The sequence below is a fragment of the Pan paniscus genome, chromosome 10, assembly GCF_029289425.2.
Source record: "Pan paniscus chromosome 10, NHGRI_mPanPan1-v2.0_pri, whole genome shotgun sequence".
Lineage (NCBI taxonomy): Eukaryota > Metazoa > Chordata > Mammalia > Primates > Hominidae > Pan > Pan paniscus.
Window position 1 is genome coordinate 114898768 of NC_073259.2, and position 22223 is coordinate 114920990.

Here is a 22223-nt window from a genome sequence, read left to right on the forward strand (position 1 = left end):
TGGGAAGATGCTTCCAAAGAATGTAAATGTGCCATACATACAGACACACATCACAGAGCATGATTTTTAAATCTAAGCTTTTTTTCTGACTGATATGTTGCATAATTGTTTTTACTTTGGAAAGCAGTTTATTACAATATATGATAAATTGCTGAAGCCATGTTAATTTATTTGTTTAATGCTGAAAATTATGTTCATGCAACACCAAAATTATGACTAGTGCTTGAAAACAAAGGAAAAAGTAATTACTGTTCCATTTTGTTACTTTGTGAGTCCTAGAAATAAAAAATATCCCCCCAAAAACTTGCTAAATACTCTTCATAATACCTAAAAGACATCTTCCCAAAAAAAAGAAAAAAGAAGACCTTGTCAATTTCCCATTTGTTGTGAGCTGTTTACATTCTCTGGTCTATCACTCACTTTGTCAGGTATCTGTATTAAAAGGCAGCAAGGTAGCATAGTCCAGTCACCAAAATTTTGCTTCATTCAAGCCCTTTGGCTAAGCCCATGGGAATCCTAGAAAATGTAGGAACATCCAGGAAGGACCAAAAAAGGCAATAGTAAACATGAAGATGATAAAATGGAAATGTTTTTAGGAAAAGAATTTTTAAAATAGTTTGTAAGCTTAGGTAACATAAGATGTCCCCACCTCGCGGATCACGAGGTCAGGAGATCGAGACCATCCTGGCTAACACGGTGAAACCCCATCTCTACTAAAAGTACAAAAAATTAGCCAGGTGTGGTGGTGGGCACCTGTAGTCCCAGCTACTCAGGAGGCTGAGGCAGGAGAATGGCGTGAACCCAGGAGGTGGAGCTTGCAGTGAGCCGAGATTGCGCCGCTGCACTCCAGCCTGGGCAACAGAGGGAGACTCCCTCTCCCAAAAAAAAAAAAAAAAAAAGTCCCCACCTCAAAAACAAATTGGTATCCTCAGTTACATGAAGGAAAGTAATACTGTTAGAAACAAAACTAATGTATTTCAAAAACATATGGTTTTTTTTTTATAGGGAAGCAGCTATAGAGAGGGTCTAACTCCAGTTCTCAGCTTATTAACCGAATGTTCCCGAGCCCATCGAAACATCCGAAAATTTCTCAAAGATCAGGTAACTGCTTAATGCATATTATATTGCAAAGTTAGTCTTTTTATGTGCATTTTAAACATAGAATTAATTGAATTTTCTCACAATGATTTTGTTTCAGATAATCAGAAACTCAGTCTTAATCTTTGAAATCTTCTTAATCAAGAAGTGTGTATTTTTTGAGTCATTCATTCAGCAAATGCTACCGAGATCTGCTGTGTGTGCTGTGTTTTGGGCATTGAACAACAGATGAAGTCTTTCCCCTTGGGAAGTTTATTTTGTAGAGGGGGGTCAAAAAGTAAACAAATTTAAAATATAATGGCAGGTGGTGATAAGCATTCTGAAGAAAGATAAAGCATTTTAAGAGAGAGGAGACACTTTAAGGGAACAAGGGAGGACCTCTCTGAGATGACATTTGAACAGAAAGGTGGAAAAGTAAGAGTATCTCTGAGAATGTTTGGAAAGGAATGTCCCTGAGAGAACAAGTTCACAATCCCTGAGACAAGAGGATGCTTTGGTACACTTAAGGAAAAGCAAGAAGGCCAGTGTGACTAGGCCACAATATGCAAGGGGGAGATTGGTAGATAAAGAGAGGTAACAAGAGCCAGATACAGCAGGCGGTGTAGGACTTTCCATTCTCTTCTAAGTGAGATGAGAAGATATTGGACTGTTTTAAGAGGGGAAGTGATGTGACCTTATTTATGCTTAAAGATATCCTGGCTACTATTTGTAAGATTGACATAGTGGAGCACAAATGGATGCAAGGAGACAAGTCCAAAAGATAACTGATGTTGCATGTTTGGAGTAGGATGGTAGTGGTTAGAGTTCATACTTGGGGATATGTCTTAAATATTTTAATATGTCTTAAAAGTAGCTCACAGAACTTGCTGATAGATTGGAATATGGGTTGAAAAAGAAAAAATAAGGGTGATTTTTAAACTTTCAGATTATATCTTAGACTACAAGTGTAAGACTTTGATTGTAACAATACCTGAAACTAGCCTCCTCTAAAATCCCAATTTCAAGCACCTTCTCTTATTTAGTACCCTCAATTCAACATTCTTTCTTCCTCGGAGGATTGTCAGTCTGTCATTTTTTCCCACTGTTCTTCACTCACTTGTGCCTTCTCTCCTTACCCAGGCTAGATTCCACCTGAGGTTCATTACTGTAATCACTCCTTTCCATACATCTCTAACTAGCACCTTGTGCGCTCCCTCAGTCGTACTCACCTGGCAAAACCTAACAAACTGGCTAACACCAGCTTTCTTCCTACTCTGGGTCTCCACCAAGCACTTGAACATGATAAGAGAAAATGACACAACCATTTTGACGAGTCTACTTTAAATTTAAGACCACCAGCCCCAACCGGTTCCTTAGCAAACTCCAAGATGACTATTTCACAGCTTCTTTTTCTTCACACCTCCAATGCTTACTGCCCTCTCCTCACTCTCATTTCTTGACTTTGTTTCCTGTTTCATCACGAAATTAAGAAAAAACTTTATCTTTCCACCATTGCATCTGCTATCTGTCTGCATCTATGCTGCCATATCCCTTGTATTCCCATCTGTCACAATGGATGAATCATTGCTACTTCTGTGGCCAGCATTTGTCCTGGATCTCTTTCTCTCTCATTAAATGCAACTTTGCACCTGCATTTATTTCCCCTCTCTCTCTTCTTATATTAATCATTTAAAAAAATGTATTGGATCATTTATCAGCACCCAAACACATCTTTCATCTTAAAAACAAAAACACCTTCCCTTATCCCACTTCTCAAGCTGCCTTTCTATTTCTATGCTCCTCTTTATGCAGTGTCCTCAGAAGAGTTCTCTGTACTCACTCTCTCTATTCTTTTTACTCGTTTTTGACTCCTAAACCCTCTGTAGGCTACATGCCTTCCGCCCCACTGCAAAGGTGTTTATCACAGTCACCAACTCAACTTTGCCAAAGCTAATAGTTCTCAAGTCTCTTTTTTTAAATTCTCCAATAGAATTTGATGTAAGTATTCCCTCCTCCTTGAAATACTTTCTTCACTTGGTTTCTAGGACACAATAGAGAACCTCTTTGTTGATCTTCCTCGTTTTCCTAACCCTAAATGTTTGAGTGCCCCGAGGCAATACTGTCTTGTCTCTATCTCTGCTGCCATGGTGATCTCATTCAAGAGTCATGGTTTTGAAAATCATCCATGTATGCTGATGACTCTCAAATTTATATCTCCAGCCCTGACCTGTCACCTAAGCTCTAGACTTATACAATGAACTGCCGACTCATCTCCTCCTCTTGGATGTATAGTAGGTATCTCAAGTTTAACATACCTCAAACTAATATCTTGATTTTCATCCCTCCAACCTATTTCTTCCCCTTCTTTCCACATTTCAATACGTGGTACCACCGTTCACCCAATTGTTCATTTATCACTGCATAGAATCTCCCCTAATAAATGAACCAGATTCATTTTTTCCCTCTGTATTTATGGTCAAGATTTAGTAAGCACCTTACTGTATCTAGAAACACTAATAGGTAGTGCTGATAAGGAGAGATTAGAAAATAGAGACCATCTTTGAGGAATTTACAGTCTGTTGAAAGAAGAGAAATACCCAGAAAGCATGAATAATGATTTAAGCAAGATTAATTAATTAATTAAGGTCATTTCCACATTTGATTATTTTAAGACATTCTCCCTTGACTAGGAGGAGTTGGTGAAGCACAGTAAATGAAAATACTTTTTTTCTGCATTTTCGCTTTTTTCCACAAGGGATCCAGGTACACCTAAACTGTTTAGATTTTGCTATCTCTAAACAGAACAGCCAAAAAAAAAAAAAAAAAAAACCTATTAGTTAAATACTTCTTAATATGAAGGCCTTGGGCCACATATTGTGTCATTATAAAAGATTATGTGACCCACTGTCTGTCTTCAAGAAACATTACAGTAGAGGTATGGAGATGAAACATGACAGGTAAAAAGATAACTAAAGATACAAGGCATAATACAGAAATCAACTTTCCTTCTGAAGAGGATGCACTGTAGACTGTTATGATCAAGAAAGGCAGAACTTAAAGTACAGATGATTAACTCTGATAATAATGTAAGTGGAACCTTGATTTATTATTATGCCCTGTAGTAAATACCTGGTTAAATCCAACTCATGCCTATCCAAAGGAAATTGGTCTATATTCTGTGTTTGGGAGGTAGAAAAGAAAGCAAGTGGTAGAAATTACTGACCCAGGTTGTATTATTCTGGAGAGGCTTATAGAAGCAATGAGTATTTGGGGGATTTGAAAAAGAAACTGGACAAGATTTGTCAAAGAAAAAATTTGTTGGAGGTAGTATTCTAGGGGGAAATACATAGGCAGTTTGGGAGTGGTACATAACAATAACAACAAAATTTTGTTAAAAATTTGTTTTAAGGAACCAAAAATGTAGCTAACAAAATTTTTACATGATAACCTTTGTTCATAGATTCTGTACTCGAGGTACTATAGACATATACTACATGAAATCATTTGTTACATGTTTCATTCTTCTAGAAATGGGAGATGTACTAAGTATGGTTCAATAATGGTTCACAGTAGTAAGGATTTATTGTGCAATTACTTTGTGCCTAGCATTTTGTTCTACCCAGCCAGAGACTGAAATATGGATTCCGTAAACACTTTAGATAGGTTACTCAATTTTGTGAGATTTAGTTTCCATTTTTGTTTATAGCTGTGTCTCCCCTGCCTCTGATATCTCCTGATACATGGTGGATACTTGACATAGAAAGAGAGAGAGAGAAGAAAGTCATTTGAGTGGATCAAGTAAAATTATATATACATAAAGGATCTGGGATATAATAGGTGCACAGTAAGTTCTTATTTGACTTCGTGTCTGCCCTCATTTCTTAGCACAGTGCCTAGCTTATATAATAGAAGGCACTTAATAAAAGCTTCTTGAATTAATTCATTTTTCCTTCAACCAGCAAATATTCATTAAACACCTGTAATATGCTAGACACTGGGAAGAAAGCAGTAAACAAAACAAAGAAATCGCTGCCCCAGTGGAACTTGGTCTTGTGGAAGGAGGCAGACAAGTAAACAGATAATTATATACTACGTCCGGTGGTGATAAGTGCTATGAGGAAGGTTCTGGCAGAGTAAGGAGGTGGAGGTGTTGCAAAAAGAGAGGGCTAAAGGTTAGTGATATGGAGTGGTCAGGGAATGTCTCCTGTAAGTGACATTTTGGCAAACACCTGAAGAAAGTAAGGAGAGAGCCATGCAAGTTTCTAGAAAAAGAGTTTCTGGGCAGAAGGAGAAGCAAATTCAAAAGACCTGAGGCAGGAAAGTACTTGGCATGTTTAAGAAGGTCCATGGAGGTCTGTGTGTCTGTAACAGCATAGGCAGGGAGAATAGTAGAAATGAAGTCAGAGAAGTAGCAGGAAGCCAGATTATGTGGAATCCTGTACGGAAGTTGTTAAGGACCTTGCCTTTTACTGTGAGATGAGAAGCCATGGGAACTGGAGAACTTTGAGGAGTGACATGATCTGACTTTCAAAGGATCATCCTAGCCACTATGTAGAAAATGAATTAGAGAGTGACCAGCATGGAAGCAGAGACCACTTACAAGGCTTTGGTATTAGTCCAGAGAAATATTGGTACCTTGGACTTGGTAATACTGGAGGAGGTGGGGAGAAGTGGTTGGATTGTGGGTATATTTCAGAGGTGGAGCTGACATAATATGCTGATGGATAGATATTAAAGAGAGGAGTCAAGGATATTTCCAAGGTTTTTGTACTAAGCAATTGGGAGAATGGACCTACCATTTAATGAGATGGAAAACTGATGAGGAACAGGTTTGGTGGGAACTTCAAGAGTCCTGCTTAGGACCCGCTAAATTTAAGAAGTCTATAAAAGCCTGGAGGTCAGAAACACGGAGTAGAATAGTGGTTACCAGGGGCTGTGGAGAAGATGGGGAGTTATTATTCAATAGATATAAAATTTCAATAATGTAAAATTATTAAGTTCAAGAGATCTGCTGTACAACATTGTACCTATAGAATGATGGTTACCAGAGGCTGGGAAGGATAATGGGGGAGTGGCGGGAGAATGAGGAGTGGGGATGGCTAATGGGTACAAAAATGTACTTCAATAGAATGAATAAGATGTAGTATTTGATAGCACAACAGGGTGATGTCAACAATAATTTGTTGTACAGTTTAAAAACAGCTAAAAGAGTGTAATTGGATTGTTTGTAACAGAAAGCATAAATGGTGGATACCCCATTTACCCTGATGTGATTATTATGTATGGTATACCTGTATCAAAATATCTCATATACCCCATAAATATATAACCTACTATGTACCCACAACAATTAAAAAAATTTTTTTTCTTTTTAAATAGTTTGTTTATTTATTTATTTATTTATTTATCTATTTTTTGTAGAGACAGGGTCTCGCTATGTTGCCCAGGCTGGTCTCGAGCTCCTGGTTTCAAGCGATCCTCCTGCCTTGGTCTTCCAAAGCGCTGGGATTACAGGTGTGAGCTACCATGCCCGGCCAAAAATTAAAAATTAAAAAAAAAAAAACTACAAAAAAAAATACCGTATGGTACACATACAAATTTAAGAAGGTTAGAAAAAACAAACAAGGAATCAGTTATGGGTCCCACCAAGACTTAACTGAATCAGAATCTGCATTTTAACAAGATCCCCAGGTGTTTGGAATGCACATTCCAGTCTAAAATCACTAGCCTGAAAAGCCCTAGTTAACAGGATGACTTCAGGACACTTTAATATGCTCTGTAATCAGTCTGTAAGTGTAAGTAAGGTGGTGGCAGTGTATTTAATATTGTGTTAGATTGAATATCCTCTATATAGATCTATCATAGATATAATTATCTTAAAAAAATGAAAGTGAGTCCATTTTAATATATTTTCTGCCCTTATTTAAATCTATTAGTTTCTGTAGCTCTTTGTAAAATCCTATAATTTCTGTGATTAAAAAAAGAAGTTTGGAGGTCAGGGAAGAAATCAACAATGGAGATATAATTTAGGGCAGGGGTCCCCAACCCCAGGGCCTGGTCCATGGCCTTTTAGGAACTGGGCTGCACAGCAGGAGGGGAGCAGCAGGCGAGCATTACTGCCTGAGCGCCGCCTACTGTCGTATCAGCTGGTGCATTAGATTCTCGTAGGAGCACAAACACTATTGTGAACTGCACATGCAAGGGATCTAGGTTGTGTGCTCCTTATGAGAATCTAATGCCTGATGATCTGAGGTGGAACAGTTTCATCTTGAAACCACCCACCAAGCCCCAGTCTGTGGCAAAATTATCTTCCATGAAACTGGCCAAGTCCCTGGTGCCAAAAGGTTGGGGACTGCTGATTTAGGGAGTCATCAGGATGCAGAGACTATAAAAAGCCATAAAACTGGATGAGATCACAAATTGAGTAAAAATAATGAAGTTGCCTAGAAACTCAACCCTTGAATATTCCAACATTAACAAAACAGGAATAGAAAAGACAATTGGCAAAAGAGGCTGAGACAAAGCAACCAATGAGATAGGAGGAGGACCAGGAGAAAGGTATGTGGGTGGATGAATGGGTGAGTGAGTGAGCAAACTAACAGACAAACTAAGCAAGTTTCATAGGCCCTCTGGGGATCAGTCTATTTGCCATTACTTTTAAAAGCAAAAACCACAATTACTTTTGCACCAACCTAATACAAAACAGGGATGAGAGTGATGTTACTATCTCCTTTGCGGGGTTACTGTGAGGATTATAAATAATGTATATATACCATCTAGTGCAGCAACTAATGCATAGAAAGTACTAAAAAATTAATAGCCATTTTTATTATAAAATTAAATAGCTAGAAAACATAAGTACAGTTTTTTTAATTAAATAAAGGTTGAGTGTCCCTAATGTAGAAGTCCAGAATGCTCCCAAATCTGCAACTTTTTGAGCACCAACATGATGCTCAAAGGAAATGGTCATTTTGGAGCATTTCTGATTTCAGATTCTAGGATTAAGGATGCTTAATCCAGATGTATGTATAACACGAGATATTTCAAAATCCCCCCAAAATAGAAGTCCAAAGCACTTCTGGTCCCAAGCATTTTGGATAAGGTATACTCAACCTATACTGAAAATGTTGGAGGACTCAAGAGAAGGTAAAAATCAGTATGACTCAGGGTATTAGGGAAGTCTTCATGGAAGAAAGAGAAACTTGACCTAAACTTCAAAATGGATTTTCATAGAGGCAAGTTGAGGCATTCCAGGTGTTGAGATAAACAAAAACTCGGAAATTCTCTTGAGGATAGTGTGATGATACAGTGAAGAGATGTTTCTGTTCAAATGAAACCTCATCAGAGGCATGAAATCACTTGAGGTCTGGTTTTTGTTATTTAGTTTTACTTGGAAGCTAACCTTTTTTTTTTTTTTTTTTTTTTTTTTTTTTTGCTCCTACAATACAAACCCCAGTAGACATTACAAGACTGGCCAGTTGCATTGTACCATCCTCACTCACTCTAGTAGCCTCGATTGATGATGGTTTTTGCATTTGTGCCATCAGGTTTTACCACCGTTGAGGGATGTGACAAATCGACCTGAAGTTGGCTCAACTGTGAGAAATAAGCTGGTGCGCCTCATGACACATGTTGACCTTGGAGTCAAGCAAATTGCTGCTGAATTCCTTTTTGTCCTTTGCAAAGAGAGAGGTAGGTTAAACTCTCTTTGCCTCTGCCTTTTATCTTTCAGAGGGACTTTGAGAAATTTAATTGATAGTGTTAGTACTGGTCGTCTCATTCCATTCTTTCCAAAGCTTACTGTCTGTTCTATTAGAGAGGCTGAGGAGTTAATAAAAATTAATAGCCAAAAACATTTGTATACGCTTCTGAATTCATTGAGACATGCAAAGACAGATACATTACCAAACACACTCACATTTAAACTTTGCCTTCTGTATCCTTAACCCAGCCTTCATCTTAATGGGGCAGGACATAGAGCCATTATGAAAAATTGGTTCAGTAATTCAGCGGCTACTATTTTAATAAGAGGCACAGGTCTGGGTTAATTCCTCTTTTTAATTCCTCTTGGAATTAAAGCTATAGGAGTTTTGGTTTCTTTACTACGTTTTCCAATCAGTACTTACTGAATGTGAGCTATATAATATACTGAATAGAAATTTTTAAAATGCATAATACCCTTGAGACAAAGTTAAGATAGTGGTAGAGAGAAATTTTAAAATAACTGTACTACAGTGTAATAAATACTACTCTATAAGTGTATATAAAGTGATTGTCTACTGAGATAGATCCAACAATTAAAGATATTTTCTAAAATTATATGGATTACTCTGCAAAAGGCAAGTTTTCCAAACAAGGAACTTTGATTATTCAGTTATTCCCACTTATTTTTTCTTCTTCTACTTTGTAAGTCTGCTAGTATAAAATCCCATCTAAGCAGATCTATATTCTACTTTTTTAAAGTACCCCAGTTTTATAAGATAGATAATTTGGAGATGGAAAAGTTCACTCCTCCTAAAATCTTAAGTCAATTGTTATTCCTAAACTTCATTTCTGATGTATTGATCCAACCACTTAAGTTGACATTAAGATGGTATGTTAGTAACCTAATTTGATCATTATTATAATGGTGATTATGAATTGAGAGGTATCATGTGCCTGACATTCTATGTATAATCTCATTTAATTCTCATAATGACTCTCTAAGGTAAATATTATATTTTGATTTCATAAATGAAGCAACCTGCCACCTGAGAGCCTTTCAATAACATGTCACACAGTTGCTGAGGGCAGGAGCCCAAATTTGGGTCCTGTCTTTTCTTTCTGCCATATTTCCTCTCATAATAATTATATTAACTATTATCATAGACTGTTTAGCATCTGTTCTTTTAGACAATTTACTTCTTCTTTAATGACTTTGAAAAAAGATTGATTTAGCATCTTGGAATTAAGTGGTTAGCATAGTGCCTTGCACATAGTTATCTGTAAATATTGGCTGAATTGAATTGATTCGAGATCAGAAATGATCTGTTTTTTAAAGTGTAATTATACATGTATATGCATAAATCCAAAATCACACATATGTGTATCTATTCATTTTAAAAAGTTTGTCAAAATATATACCAAAATATTATTTATTGTTACCTCTGAGTAATAAGAGAACTGGTGATGTTTTTAGTTGTCTGTATAATTTTTCTATAATGAACATGTATTTTTTTGTATACCTTTAAAAAGTTTTAAAATGGGGAAAATAAAGTTTATTTCTCCTGTAATTACACATCTAAGTGTATATCTAAATATATAAATCTAAATAAATAATTACATATCTAAATAATTTATAAATGTAATCACATTACCGATGAGTGAGTATCATAGCAAATATGGTAAATTGCATTTATAAGTGAATTTTGTTAACTTTTAAAATTTAAAATGGTTGGTTTTGCGCCCTCTTGGACCCAGTATTTAGTTTCATAGTCCTGTCTTTGAGCCCAAAGCTAACCTCCATTAGCAGATAATATATTTTTAATTTGACCTCAACAATTCTGCTTTATAGTCTTTTTTTTTTGAGACAGAGTCTCACTCTGTCGCCCAGGCTGGAGTGCAGTGGTGCAGTCTTGGCTCACTGCAACCTCCGCCTCCCAGGTTGAAGCGATTCTCCTGCCTCAGCCTTCTGAGTAGCTGGGACTACAGGCACATGCCAACATGCCTGGCTAATTTTTGTATTTTTAGTAGAGATGGGGTTTCACCATATTGGCCAGGATGGTCTCGAACTCCTGTCCTTGTGATCTGCCCACCTCGGCCTCCCAAAGTGCTGGTATTACAGGCATGAGCCACCGCACCTGACCTATAATCATTTTTTTTCTTCCAATTTGATTATAAGTTTAGTAAATGTATTCTTCCGGAATAAACAGACATTTGTTCAACAAATGTTTTTGAACTAGACCCTGGAATTACAGAGGTATATAAGATAAACAGTGTTTCTGCCCATGTATTACTTACTTTTTTATTTAAGGGTCACCGACTCAAATGCCTACAGCAGCCAGGCTGGTAATAAAAGTAAGTCAAGTGGACTAGATGTAAGATGAACAAATGAAAGCTGACACTTGGCTCACTGTTGGGGAGACAATTGGCTGGTGTAGGGAGACGAAGGGACTATAGGAGATTATAAACAGTATGTTGCTACTATTTAGCAGTGACTGATGGTTACCATCAAGGAACATGTGGCCAGGGTTAGCAGATGTTCCATGTTTTCAAGAGAAGCTCTCTGTTTTTAAATGTTGTCAGCTAGTTCAAATTTAAAACCTTCTGGCCAGAAAAAAAGAAAATGTCTGCTGTTTACCTTCAACTTAACAGTAATCAGATTTTGGAATTTGGGTTTGGAGGTAGACTATTAAAATAAAATAAAATAAAATAAATTTCAAATAATTTTTCAGAATGTCTGAACTGTCTCTTAAGGATATGCCAAGTAAATTTGAAAGTGAAGGCACCTTGATCAAGGCTCAAAGGTCAGACCACTAAGTAGAGACAGACAGCAAGCAGCAGTTATAATGGGTTAGGAACACAGAGACTGCATTAAGAAAGAGGGGCCAGGCGCGGTGGCTCATGCCTGTAATCCCAGCACTTTGGGAGGCCGAGGCGGGCAGATCATGAGGTCAGGAGATCGAGACCATCCTGGCCAACATGGTGAAACCCCGTCTCTACTAAAAATATAAAAATTAGCTGGACGTGGTGGTGCATGCCTGTAATCTCAGCTGCTCAGGAGGCTGAGGGGAGAATCGCTTGAACCCGGGAGGTGGAGGTTGCAGTGAGCTGAGATCACGCCACTGCATTCCAGCCTGGTGACAGAGCAAGACTCCGTCTCAAAAAAGAAAAAAGAAAGAGGTAAGAGAGAAAGGACAAAATTTTATGGAAGACTAGGCACAGAAAGAACCATCCAAAGGTCTTAAATACCCATCTGTGCCAGGCCCAACGGTATCCCCAGCACATAATGGCCCACAGGTTAACTTGTACTCATGCCATTAACTTGTTCAATTGAGCCTGAACGTGACTATTTTTATCTCCCTGCAAATTGTGTACCTTCTACTAGGGGCCTAAAAATAGGCCTTACATTGTTTAATTAAAAGAAGATGATTTGTAAAATAATCTGCCTTGGTAGGGGTTCCCCCCCACCTTTTATCGTATTCATTAAATCTCAGTATATGGTAGGCATTATGATGTAGGGGCTGAATTGCAAAGAAAAATTAGGCTTGAACTCCCTTAGCACATAGCCCCACACCAATAAATTTACTGTAATACCCACTTCAGTCTCAGAGGAATAGGTTGTCTCTTTAGCTTGAGGTTCACTAGTCTCCCTTTCCTGTTGATCATTTCTCTTCCTGTGTTTGCAGAAGTGTTGCTCCATCACTCATTACCCTTTATTCTTTTGTTCTTTGAACTCGCCCTATGTGCTTTCCCCAATCTCTATGCATACTTATATCACTGTCCTTCACTGCTTAACATCTTGAAAAAGTTAGTCCTCAACTTGCTGCAAGTCAGGCTTTCCATAACCATTCACTACCCCCCAAATACCACTGAAAATGCTCTCAATAAGGTCACAAATTACCTGATTTTCAAAAGCAATGGGTATTTTTTAGTCTTTGTCTTATTACGTCTCTCATAACAGTTAATGCTGTTGTCCACTTTCTTTGTTTCTGTACTACCACACACTCCTAGATGTCCTTTGACCTCTCTTCTTTCTTTGCAGTCTGATTTGCTAGCTCCTGTCCTTGTCCACATTTAATTGCTGGTGTTCCCTAAAGTAATCTTTTGGTCCCAATCCTCACTTCACATTGCTCCCTGAGTAATCTTATCCTCTCCCTTGGCTTCTGTTTGCGTAGATTCCCAAATCTATGTATCTTTAGCCCCAACCTTTCTTCTGAACCCAGTCATATTTATCCACTTGCTTACTGGACCTCTCTGCCTGAGTTTCTCACTGGTGCCTCAAACTCATAGCTAAAGTTGAATTTATCATCTTCATTCCCATGCCCTTCAACCTTTTCATTATCCTTCTATCACTTTCTCTGCAAACAGCACCACTGTCTGTTTAGTTCCTAAAGCCAGAAACTTAGGAGTTACGCTAGATTCCTTCTTTACCTGTAGAAGTCATAATCACCACATCTGTAGATTTTACCTCCTGTTAAATATCTTTTATTTATTTCCCCCATTCTGTTCCCACACCACCATCTTAGTGCAGACCCTTAAAATTATTTTAACTATTAATAAGCTATTAAAATATCTCATCTGTTTCTAGTCAGATTTTCTTCAGTTTCTCTTCCACGTGGTTAACAGAGGGATTGGTGTAAAACACAAATATAATCTTGTCATTCCCCTCATATAAAACTTTCAGTGATTCTCTGTTGCCTGCATGGTAAAAACCAAATTTTACCTCCACAGAGTCTCTGTGTAGTGTATTTTAAATCTATTCCCCTGTTACACTGCATGCTTAATCATACTAAATTCTTTATTCTTGCCTGATTATACTGCACCATTTCTTGGCATATCTCCATGGCTTGGCAGATGCTGTTCCTTTTGTGAGGAATGCTCTTCCTCATCTTTGTTACCATGGCGAGCTTTACTTATCCTTGAAGACCAGCTTAAACATCATCTCTGTGAAGACCTTCCAGGCAGAGTTCATCATTTTCTCCTTTGTGCCATTTTTCCTTCTCTGTTGTTAATACTTTTGACATTTGCTATGTTGTAACTCTTTATTTGTTGAACTTACATTCTAGACACTGAGTTTCCTTTAGGTCGGAGATCATGTCCTACTCATCTTTGGATCCCCAGTGCTTAACAGATAGCAGGTGCCCCATAAATGTTTAATAAAAGAGCAAATGCTTGTGCTCTCTATAAATTCAGGCTGGTGAATACAGGGTCCCATTTAAAGGAGTAATTTCAGTACACTATGATAAGTGCCCTAAGAAGAAATGTGCCGGTGCTATGGCAACCTGGAAGAGGGAATGCTTGGGCGGTGTGGAGGAGATCAGACAAAGTCTTCACAGAAGAGGACAGAGAAATAGGAAGTAGCCTTGAATGTATAGAAAAGAGACTAGTTTAATGTGTGAGGAATCTTTAGGAGACAAGTTTGGAAAAGACAGCAGAGGCCAGAAAACGAGCCCTTTAGGCCCTGTTTTGGAATTTGAGCTTAGTTTTTAGGGGAAGACGTTAGAGATTTTATCCAGGAAGGTTGTAAAATCCTATTTTTGCTTTACAAAGATATTTTGGGCAGTTGTGTGGAATAAGAAATGGAGGAGTGTGAGACTGGAAATAAGGACACCAAGACGAAGCCACTAGTTGAGTCTTCTAAAAGTTACAGCATTTGACTAGAAGGAAAAGGATTTTCACAGAGAAGGGGGAATGGTCTCTGGGTAGAATCTGGTTCTTGACATTCTTTGTTCTTGGTAAAAGAGCAAAAACGTATTGCTTTTATTTTAGAGTGTGGTAGAACCCACGTTTGTGTAACTGTCTATGTTATTACCAGTGCAGTTCTGACTTTGCACAGTGCTGCTGTGGTTGGTTTCCTCTGTTCATAGTGCCCTCTAGCATCCTGATAAAATAGTGGTGAAATATTTCTCGCAACTTTTTGACTGAATGCTGAATTGTTTCATTTAGGCAGCATTTTCATATAACTGCATGGATAATTACTATGCAAGGAACAAATATATTTGTGTGTTTCCTTTTTATTTTAGAACCACCCAGAAAATCTTTTGTTTGCACTAGCAGCTCACCTTAACATCCAAGTGCAGTCAGTTTTCCGTTTACTACTTTCCCAGTATCAAATAGGATATTTTATGGTGTATTTGAAAACAGACTTAAAAGTAGCTAGAAACACTGCTTCAATGCTTCTCACTGTGAGGATTTCGTATTTCATTTGTCTCACCTTCTCTACCCCTAATTTTTGGGTATTTTATCCTGTTAACAGAAGTTCATGTGATTTTAAAACTCTTGGCTATACCCTTTATCTACTTTGAAGGCAAACTTTGTCTTAAGTCACCTTTGTAACCCACATTGCCTGTCATAGAGTTAGCACATAAGGTTTGTTCCAGTGAAAGAGGAGTTGACATGATTTTCATAAAATTGCCGGGGGCTTTTACTGTTAACTGGCTTCCAGAGAGATTTTCTACATAAGAGAACAGTTATTTAGTATTCTGTTTACTTCTGTTTAACCTATTTTGGCTTTTCATAACCTTTGCATTTTTAAACTCTTTTAATTTTTCGCCATTTTATGTCTTTTTAAATTATTGTTATTTTGTCTTTAAGTATATTCATTTAAACATTTATTCATATCTCAATTTAGAGTTTCCTAATTGTAATGAGTATTTCTTTTCTGGATCCACTAAACCTCCTTGTTTGTTAAAAATAAGCTTTATCAGTAATGCTTACAATGATAGCATCACCTACTATCTGTAAGTTACTTTGTGTGGGTTTAGATCTGTGACCCTTTGCCTTCAGTGGCTTTGTGTCTGACCATGTCATTAAGAAAATGTTTGACCTTCATGAATATTAAGAATACCTATATACACTGAACACTCATTTCTTCTGCTTGTACTTTTTAAGGATTCCTTCATTTATCTAAAGCACTACATCTTGGGGAGGCACTGATGCCAAGAGAGAGCATATCAGACTTATTCAGAGGGCTTACCCCACCCTCATTCAATAATTCTAATAGGATTCTATCCAGCACCCACTGAGAATTATTACAGAGAGACCACAGTTACCAATAGGTTTTAAGATTGAAAATGACTAGTTTCAACATCATTTAATATACTCATTAGCCCATGTTTCCTTTTGCACAAATTTCACCAGTTTGCTATATTATTTGAAAGCAGGGCTTCCTTTTATTTATCCCCATACCACTTATTTTCGGTGTCATGAGAAGGACCCTCTAGTTCAGGTATTTGAAAATGTAACAGTAAACTCTATCCTAGAATATATTTATCCTGTCCGTATCCTCCATGATTTTATACTCTGATCATATATACCCACTTTTCTTACCTATTTTCCTTTCCACCAACCCTTTCAGTTCCCCAGTCATTTTAATTACCTTTTTCTGAATCTTCTCCAGCTCTATTTTGTCTTTTTTGAGGTAAGTGATCTGAATTACAGATGTAGATTTTACTATGGCTTTATACGTGGATAAGATTGTATGTTATGTTGTGTTTCCTACAGTTGCCTTTCAGATGACATTTTAACAACATTCTGTTAAAGACCTTAAGTAAATTTTCTCAATTCTTATCTTTCGATTAAATATTCTGTTTACCTTGAAATTGTACCTGAAGAAAATGAAATACTGCTAAACAAAGCTGCCAGTTATTGCTTAGTATCTTCCTTAAAGGTGTTTAGAAATCACTAAAAACATTACTGCAGTGCAAGTGTCCCTTGCAAAAGTTGTGTGTGTCTGCTCATCTTAAGAGAGACATCACCTGACCCTGTTGGCAGGATAATACTTTCAGAGAGCCTGAACCAAGCTTTTCATTAGGCTTCCTTTTTTTTTTTAAACTAAGATAATTCTAAAATGATCATTTTACCCACTCTTCTCAAAGAAAAAGAATGATTGTTTACTTCTTGGTAGATACTTTTCATACTTTGCATATATTAACTTGTGAGGTAGATAGTTACTATTCTGTTTCTACAGATTAGAAAACTAGGATAAAGCTGCAAAATATCTTACCCAAGGTCAACCAGTTAGTAATTGGTAGAGCCAGTATTGAAATCCAGCCAGTCTAACTCCTGGGTCTACCTTCTTAATGGGCTTCATGTGCTTATATATGGTTGCCGACTTTTTATTTTAAAAAAGCAGTAAGTTATCACCTATGCTATTTGCTAATATTCTTCCTTAAGTTTTCTTTATTTCTTACTTCCTTTTCCTCCAATTCCAACAAAGAATGAGAGAGAGATTTTACATTATGTGCCATATTGCTAAAGTCCCAATCTGACTTTCACTCTCTCTAGTTTCTTATCATTTCTCCAAAACTGGATTTTTAAATAGTAAGATCTGAGATCAGAAACTTAAAGCGTGACCCTTACCAAAGGCCTGGCAGTCACAGAGGCCCCACTTTTGCCATAAAGTATGTTCAGAACAGCTCTGCTTTAGTTTCTGGTACCTCAAAAAAGGCTCTTAGTCCCCAGAACCTATGGGAAAATTTGTAAGTAGTTCAGTATAACCACTACCACATTTTGAAATTCCCTCAGTTTAAAGGTTTACTGCCATAGTGTGTGTCTTCAATCTTCTTGTGTTGGTGAGTGGTTGATGATGATGGTGAAGACCCAAGGATTCCTATCTAAAACCCTATTCTGTTTTTGCAGTGGATAGTCTGCTGAAATACACTGGCTATGGGAATGCTGCAGGACTGTTGGCGGCCAGGGGCCTCTTGGCTGGAGGAAGAGGAGATAATTGGTACTCAGAGGATGAGGACACAGACACTGAAGAATACAAAAATGCAAAACCAAAGTATAGTATCAAATTTCTTTTCACCTAACTATGGCTGTGCCTTTGAGTTGGTTATTTCCTTTGTCTTTCATTTTCCAAGTGTTTCTTTTCTCTTGTGGATTTGGAAACTTTCCATTTAATGGTGTTTTTAGAGGCAGTTTCATAGCTAGTGCCTTAGAGAGTGACTTCAAGTGATGGAGGAAGGCTAATAATGCAAGAAATGATATTTTCAACATACTTATTATCTTCTCCCAAGTACTAAGAGAGCTGGTGTGTTTAGGTTGTACTGAGAAAGTGGTATTGCTTACTATTTGCTTTCCTTTCCATAGGTTAAGATTTTATAAGGTATAACCAAGACCACATATTTAAGTTGATTATTTGATGCTTCAGTCTTTCTCAGAAATCTAAATGTAGGTTCTGATCCTCCCCCTTGCATAAAAGCCCTTATAATTCAGTAAAATAGGCAACAAGACACATTAATATCAAAAGAAAAGAAGTCTGGCTTCACAGTGAATTTTAATCAAACAAACATATAGAGACTCATCTTTTAACAGATACATTAGTGCAATGAGTAGGCAAACCAGAGACTCTGTGAAGTCTTCTCTGAGTCAGTGCTTAACAAATTAAAGACACTATAATTATTCTCTTTTATCCCAAGATAAACCACCTCTCCTTTCTCCTATTCCCTCTCCATCCTTTCCATCCCACTCGTAACCCTCAACCCATGTAAATTCTTAGTTTCCGCTTATTAGGAGTTATTTGAGCTATGTTTTTTCTGGGTTCCATTTGAAGATTTCCATCTGAAAATTGGAAAAGCATGCCCTTTCCTTGTGACATGGTGACATTGACATGCTGTGTTTTCTGCTGGGCATCTTCTGGAGTGTGATGTGGATCATGCAATAGGTGATCGAGGATAGACTATCTTTATCTGCAAAATTAGATACTTTTAAAAAACATACATTGTGCCTTGTTGACATGCAAGTAATGGGTTGTCAGAAGGTGAAAGAAATGATCAGTTCCCAATTAGACAGGACATATATGGCCTGTTTCTTGGCAAATCAGGTCTGAGTAGGTAGTGTTACTTTTAGCATCCCCAATGCCATCAGCCTTAGTAGGATCTTATAGAGTGTGTCCTAGAAATAAAGACTTTTGGGGGGAAAGCTGGCAATGACTCTAAGCACTATTTTCTTAAGACTGCCACCATTTAGATATTATCAATTGGCTATCTCTGACAAGTATTTGAAGCTAAGATAGAGGAATCCTGCTTCTTTCTTTCCCGAATTATAGAAGTCATCATTCTAAATTAGTCTTACTAGCTTTTTTCATTCTATAAACTATATTTCCTTATCAGTTTAATATTGATATCTCTTGATTTGAGCCATTAAAATACACCACTTGAGAAATTTCATATTTCTAAATTAAAGTAGCAATTACATTAGGCATTTCTTACATCCCAGGGTGTGTGGACACATTCAACTATGATAGAAAACTCATGAGTACTCATACATGGTTGATATCTTTGTATCTCAATATGTATTGTTAATTTTGTTTAGTAGATAACTTCTATAATGGTAATGGTCATATATGTAGCAAGTGCCAGAATGCTACTATAACAATAGGAAAATAGAATTATGTTACATTGTGGAAGTGATGTTAGATTTCAGGAAGTACCTTCTGTTGAAATCAACAGCCATGATTAGTATTGTTACTGTCTTGGCTCTCTGTCATGGAAAGTTTCTGTACTTAAGCCTTACATCCCTAATTATAATATTCAGCCTTTGGACTTTGCTTATAATATTCATAGGAATGGTATGTTTGTGTAGTCAGAATAGTCATCATTGTGAAATTTTGTTGTATTTCTTAAACACTGCTCATTATAAGTATAAATGTGTGTTTTTCAAGTAGCATCACATCTTCCCCCTTCGGATAGATTTGCATCTGTTTTTCTCTTAAATTTTCCTTTTTTAAAGTGAAAAAGTGTGGTGAGATATTTAATGTTACTTTAAAATATTTGTGCAAATGATCTCTATGGAAGTGGTGGTAAATAAAGTACTCTGCAAGCAGGAGTACCCTTTGTACTCTGTGGAGCGATCCATAGAGCTCAAAGAACTTGTTTCCTAAAAACAGTTGTAAAAAATTTTTTACCAATCAAGCTTATAAAGTCAGCATCTGAAAGGATTGCTTACTCCCCTACCCCTGAATACCATTCACCAGTCAGAGTTCCCAAGATCTCAGTCTGCTTTTCTTGTGATGCATTTATTCACAACAGTTGCTACTATTGGCAGAAGCAGAGAACTTACTCTTCATCCAGTTGGCTCTAGTCCCATTGTCAAAACTTTAAGTGGATTCTGATTAATGCACCAAGGTAACCTGTAATCCTTTACTGGAATCTGAAACCAAGAATTGTATGGAGCTTACATTCAGGCTATGGGAGACAGTTAATATCACAACAAAGCTTTTTGTGTCAAAATAAATGTATTTAATGGACTGGAAATGGCTTTCTGCAATTAGCACACTTAGAGAAAATATACTCATAGAATTGAGTTACATGCCACATAAATTTTTGGTGTATGTCTAGCCAGGTTTGTTGAAAGTTTTCAGATAAACTTTAGTCCTGTGTCAAAGGGAAACCAAATTTCTAAATTCTAACCTTTATACCTGTTTCTTTAATGCCTCTGAGAATGGAGGTCCCTTGACTGTAAAGGTGATATAACTGGCTGGTATGGTTTATACATTATTCTAGACATCAACTGAAAGATGTGTGTCTGATGACATTTGGCTCCTTTTAGACGAGTGGCTTTCACAGGGTGCATAGGCATCTAGAGGCCCAAAGAGGTATCTTTAAAAGGCTGCTTTGTGGAGGGATAGGAGGAACAGATGGTCAAAAGTGAGCAGAACCCTAGGGAGCCTCCTTGCACACTTAACACACCACACCAGTTCATAATCAGATCGAAAAGCTTAAAACCATTGTACTAATAAACTCAGGGGTGTTTCCTTCTTGACCATATTTTTCTCAGCTGTAGCTATGCCACCAGCTGTATAAACAGTTTCTTCAGCACAAGGCAAGATACTTTTTCTTTTATTTGTCAAGATTTTGCTATGCTGCTTCAGTCAAGTCTTTTTATAGTTGTCTCATTATATTGGGCTTTATAAATTTATTTATTTTTAATATTAAATATTTATTGAAGTAAGTGACCCAGAAACCAGGACATGAAGATTTTTCTCTTTGCCCAATTTGGGCTGTGATGACGTATTTATGTAAAATAGCATTTCTAGGAACTAGAACCTGTTACTGTAAGCAGTCATAAAACGTATCTAAATTCAGAGTTCTAAAAGACCAGAGGTAAAAGAGGCCAGTATATTAGCTTAACTACAGTACTGAGTTTTGCTCCAGTGTTTATTTGCTATGGATTCACAATCGTCAGTTTTCTATATCCTTTATGTCAAGGTTATTACTCTTAATCAAACGGCCTGACATGGGAAACATTTAAAAAGCACTATAATTTAAAAAGGCATTTTGAGGCCTTTTTTGTTTTATTGCCTAGATGCAATTTGGTATTCCTGTATGTATATATATTCAGTATGTATAAATTTATGTGGCTAATACATGGTAGATACATAGTAAATATCAGATAAGTAAATGAAAGAATGACACCATATTACACTGGTTCTTTCTATTGCAAATGTAATGCGAAAACCTGAATTAGGTTGTGCTTTCATAATTTACCCTGTTTCTTTTATGGAGAATCAGTGTATCATTTATATGGTAATTCTTAAATTACTTGAGACATTTTCAGAAACTGGTATCTCTTCAAAATATATCTGAATTTAAAGCACACGCCACAAAACCACCTATTTGTTGCATGGTTTTTTTAGTTAATGAAGATTACACATGCATCTCCATAGTAAGGATTTGACTGAATAGAGTAACTTACCTCCTGGATCATCCGAGGCCTTCTGTGTTGCCTATTTCTCCACAAGTGGCTCCCTAACGCTAGTAACAATAGCTGGTATTTATTGAGTGCTTAATATGTGCCAGGCACTTTTCTAAGAACTAGACAAATATTATATAATCTTCACAACAATCCTTTGAGGTAGAATTAATCTCATTTTATAGATGAGAAAACTAAAGGCAATGAATCGAGTAATTTGTCCAGGGCAAACAGTTCGTTAAGTGGTCAGGCAGCCTGACTCTAGAGCTTGCGGTTTTTGGGAATTTTATTGTTGTTTTTTTGAGGTAGGCAAAGCAAGTTTTATTGTGCTCTTCATTCTGCCTTTTTACTTTGGGGATAAAATATGTAACATCAAATTTACCATTTTAATCAGCTTTAAGTGAACAAATTTGTAGCATTAAGTACATTTACACTGTTATGCAACCATCACCACTATCTCTCTTCAGAACTTTTTCCTTGTCCCCAATGAAACTCTGTACACATTCCCCTCCTTCTAGCTCCTGGTAAGCACCATTTTACTTTCTGTCTCTATGGAATCTAAGAATCTCTATAAATGGAATCATACAATATTTCTCCTTTTGTTACTGGCTAGTGTCACTTAGAATAATGTCTTTAAGATTCGTTCATGTTGTGGCACATGTCAAAGTTTCAGCTGAATAATATTCCATGTGTGTATATACATTATATATACACCTTTTGGTTGTTAATAATGCTGGTGAACATGTGTC

At 37.0% G+C, this 22223-nt stretch overlaps 1 protein-coding gene across 9 annotated transcripts in view; it reads left to right on the forward strand.

Annotated features, from left to right (window-relative positions):
• Window positions 1–22223, forward strand: part of RIC8B (RIC8 guanine nucleotide exchange factor B) — a 117568-nt gene that overhangs the window by 73180 nt on the left and 22165 nt on the right. For all 9 annotated transcript variants that reach the window (XR_008620483.2, XM_014347331.5, XM_055096078.2 and 6 more), the window contains 3 exons: window positions 1006–1101; window positions 8625–8769; window positions 17419–17563. Coding sequence is in view for 8 of the 9 variants with exons in the window: in XM_014347331.5 (XP_014202817.1) it covers window positions 1006–1101; window positions 8625–8769; window positions 17419–17563 (386 nt within the window). In the remaining variant the exon portion in view is untranslated. The remainder of the gene's footprint in view (window positions 1–1005; window positions 1102–8624; window positions 8770–17418; window positions 17564–22223) is intronic.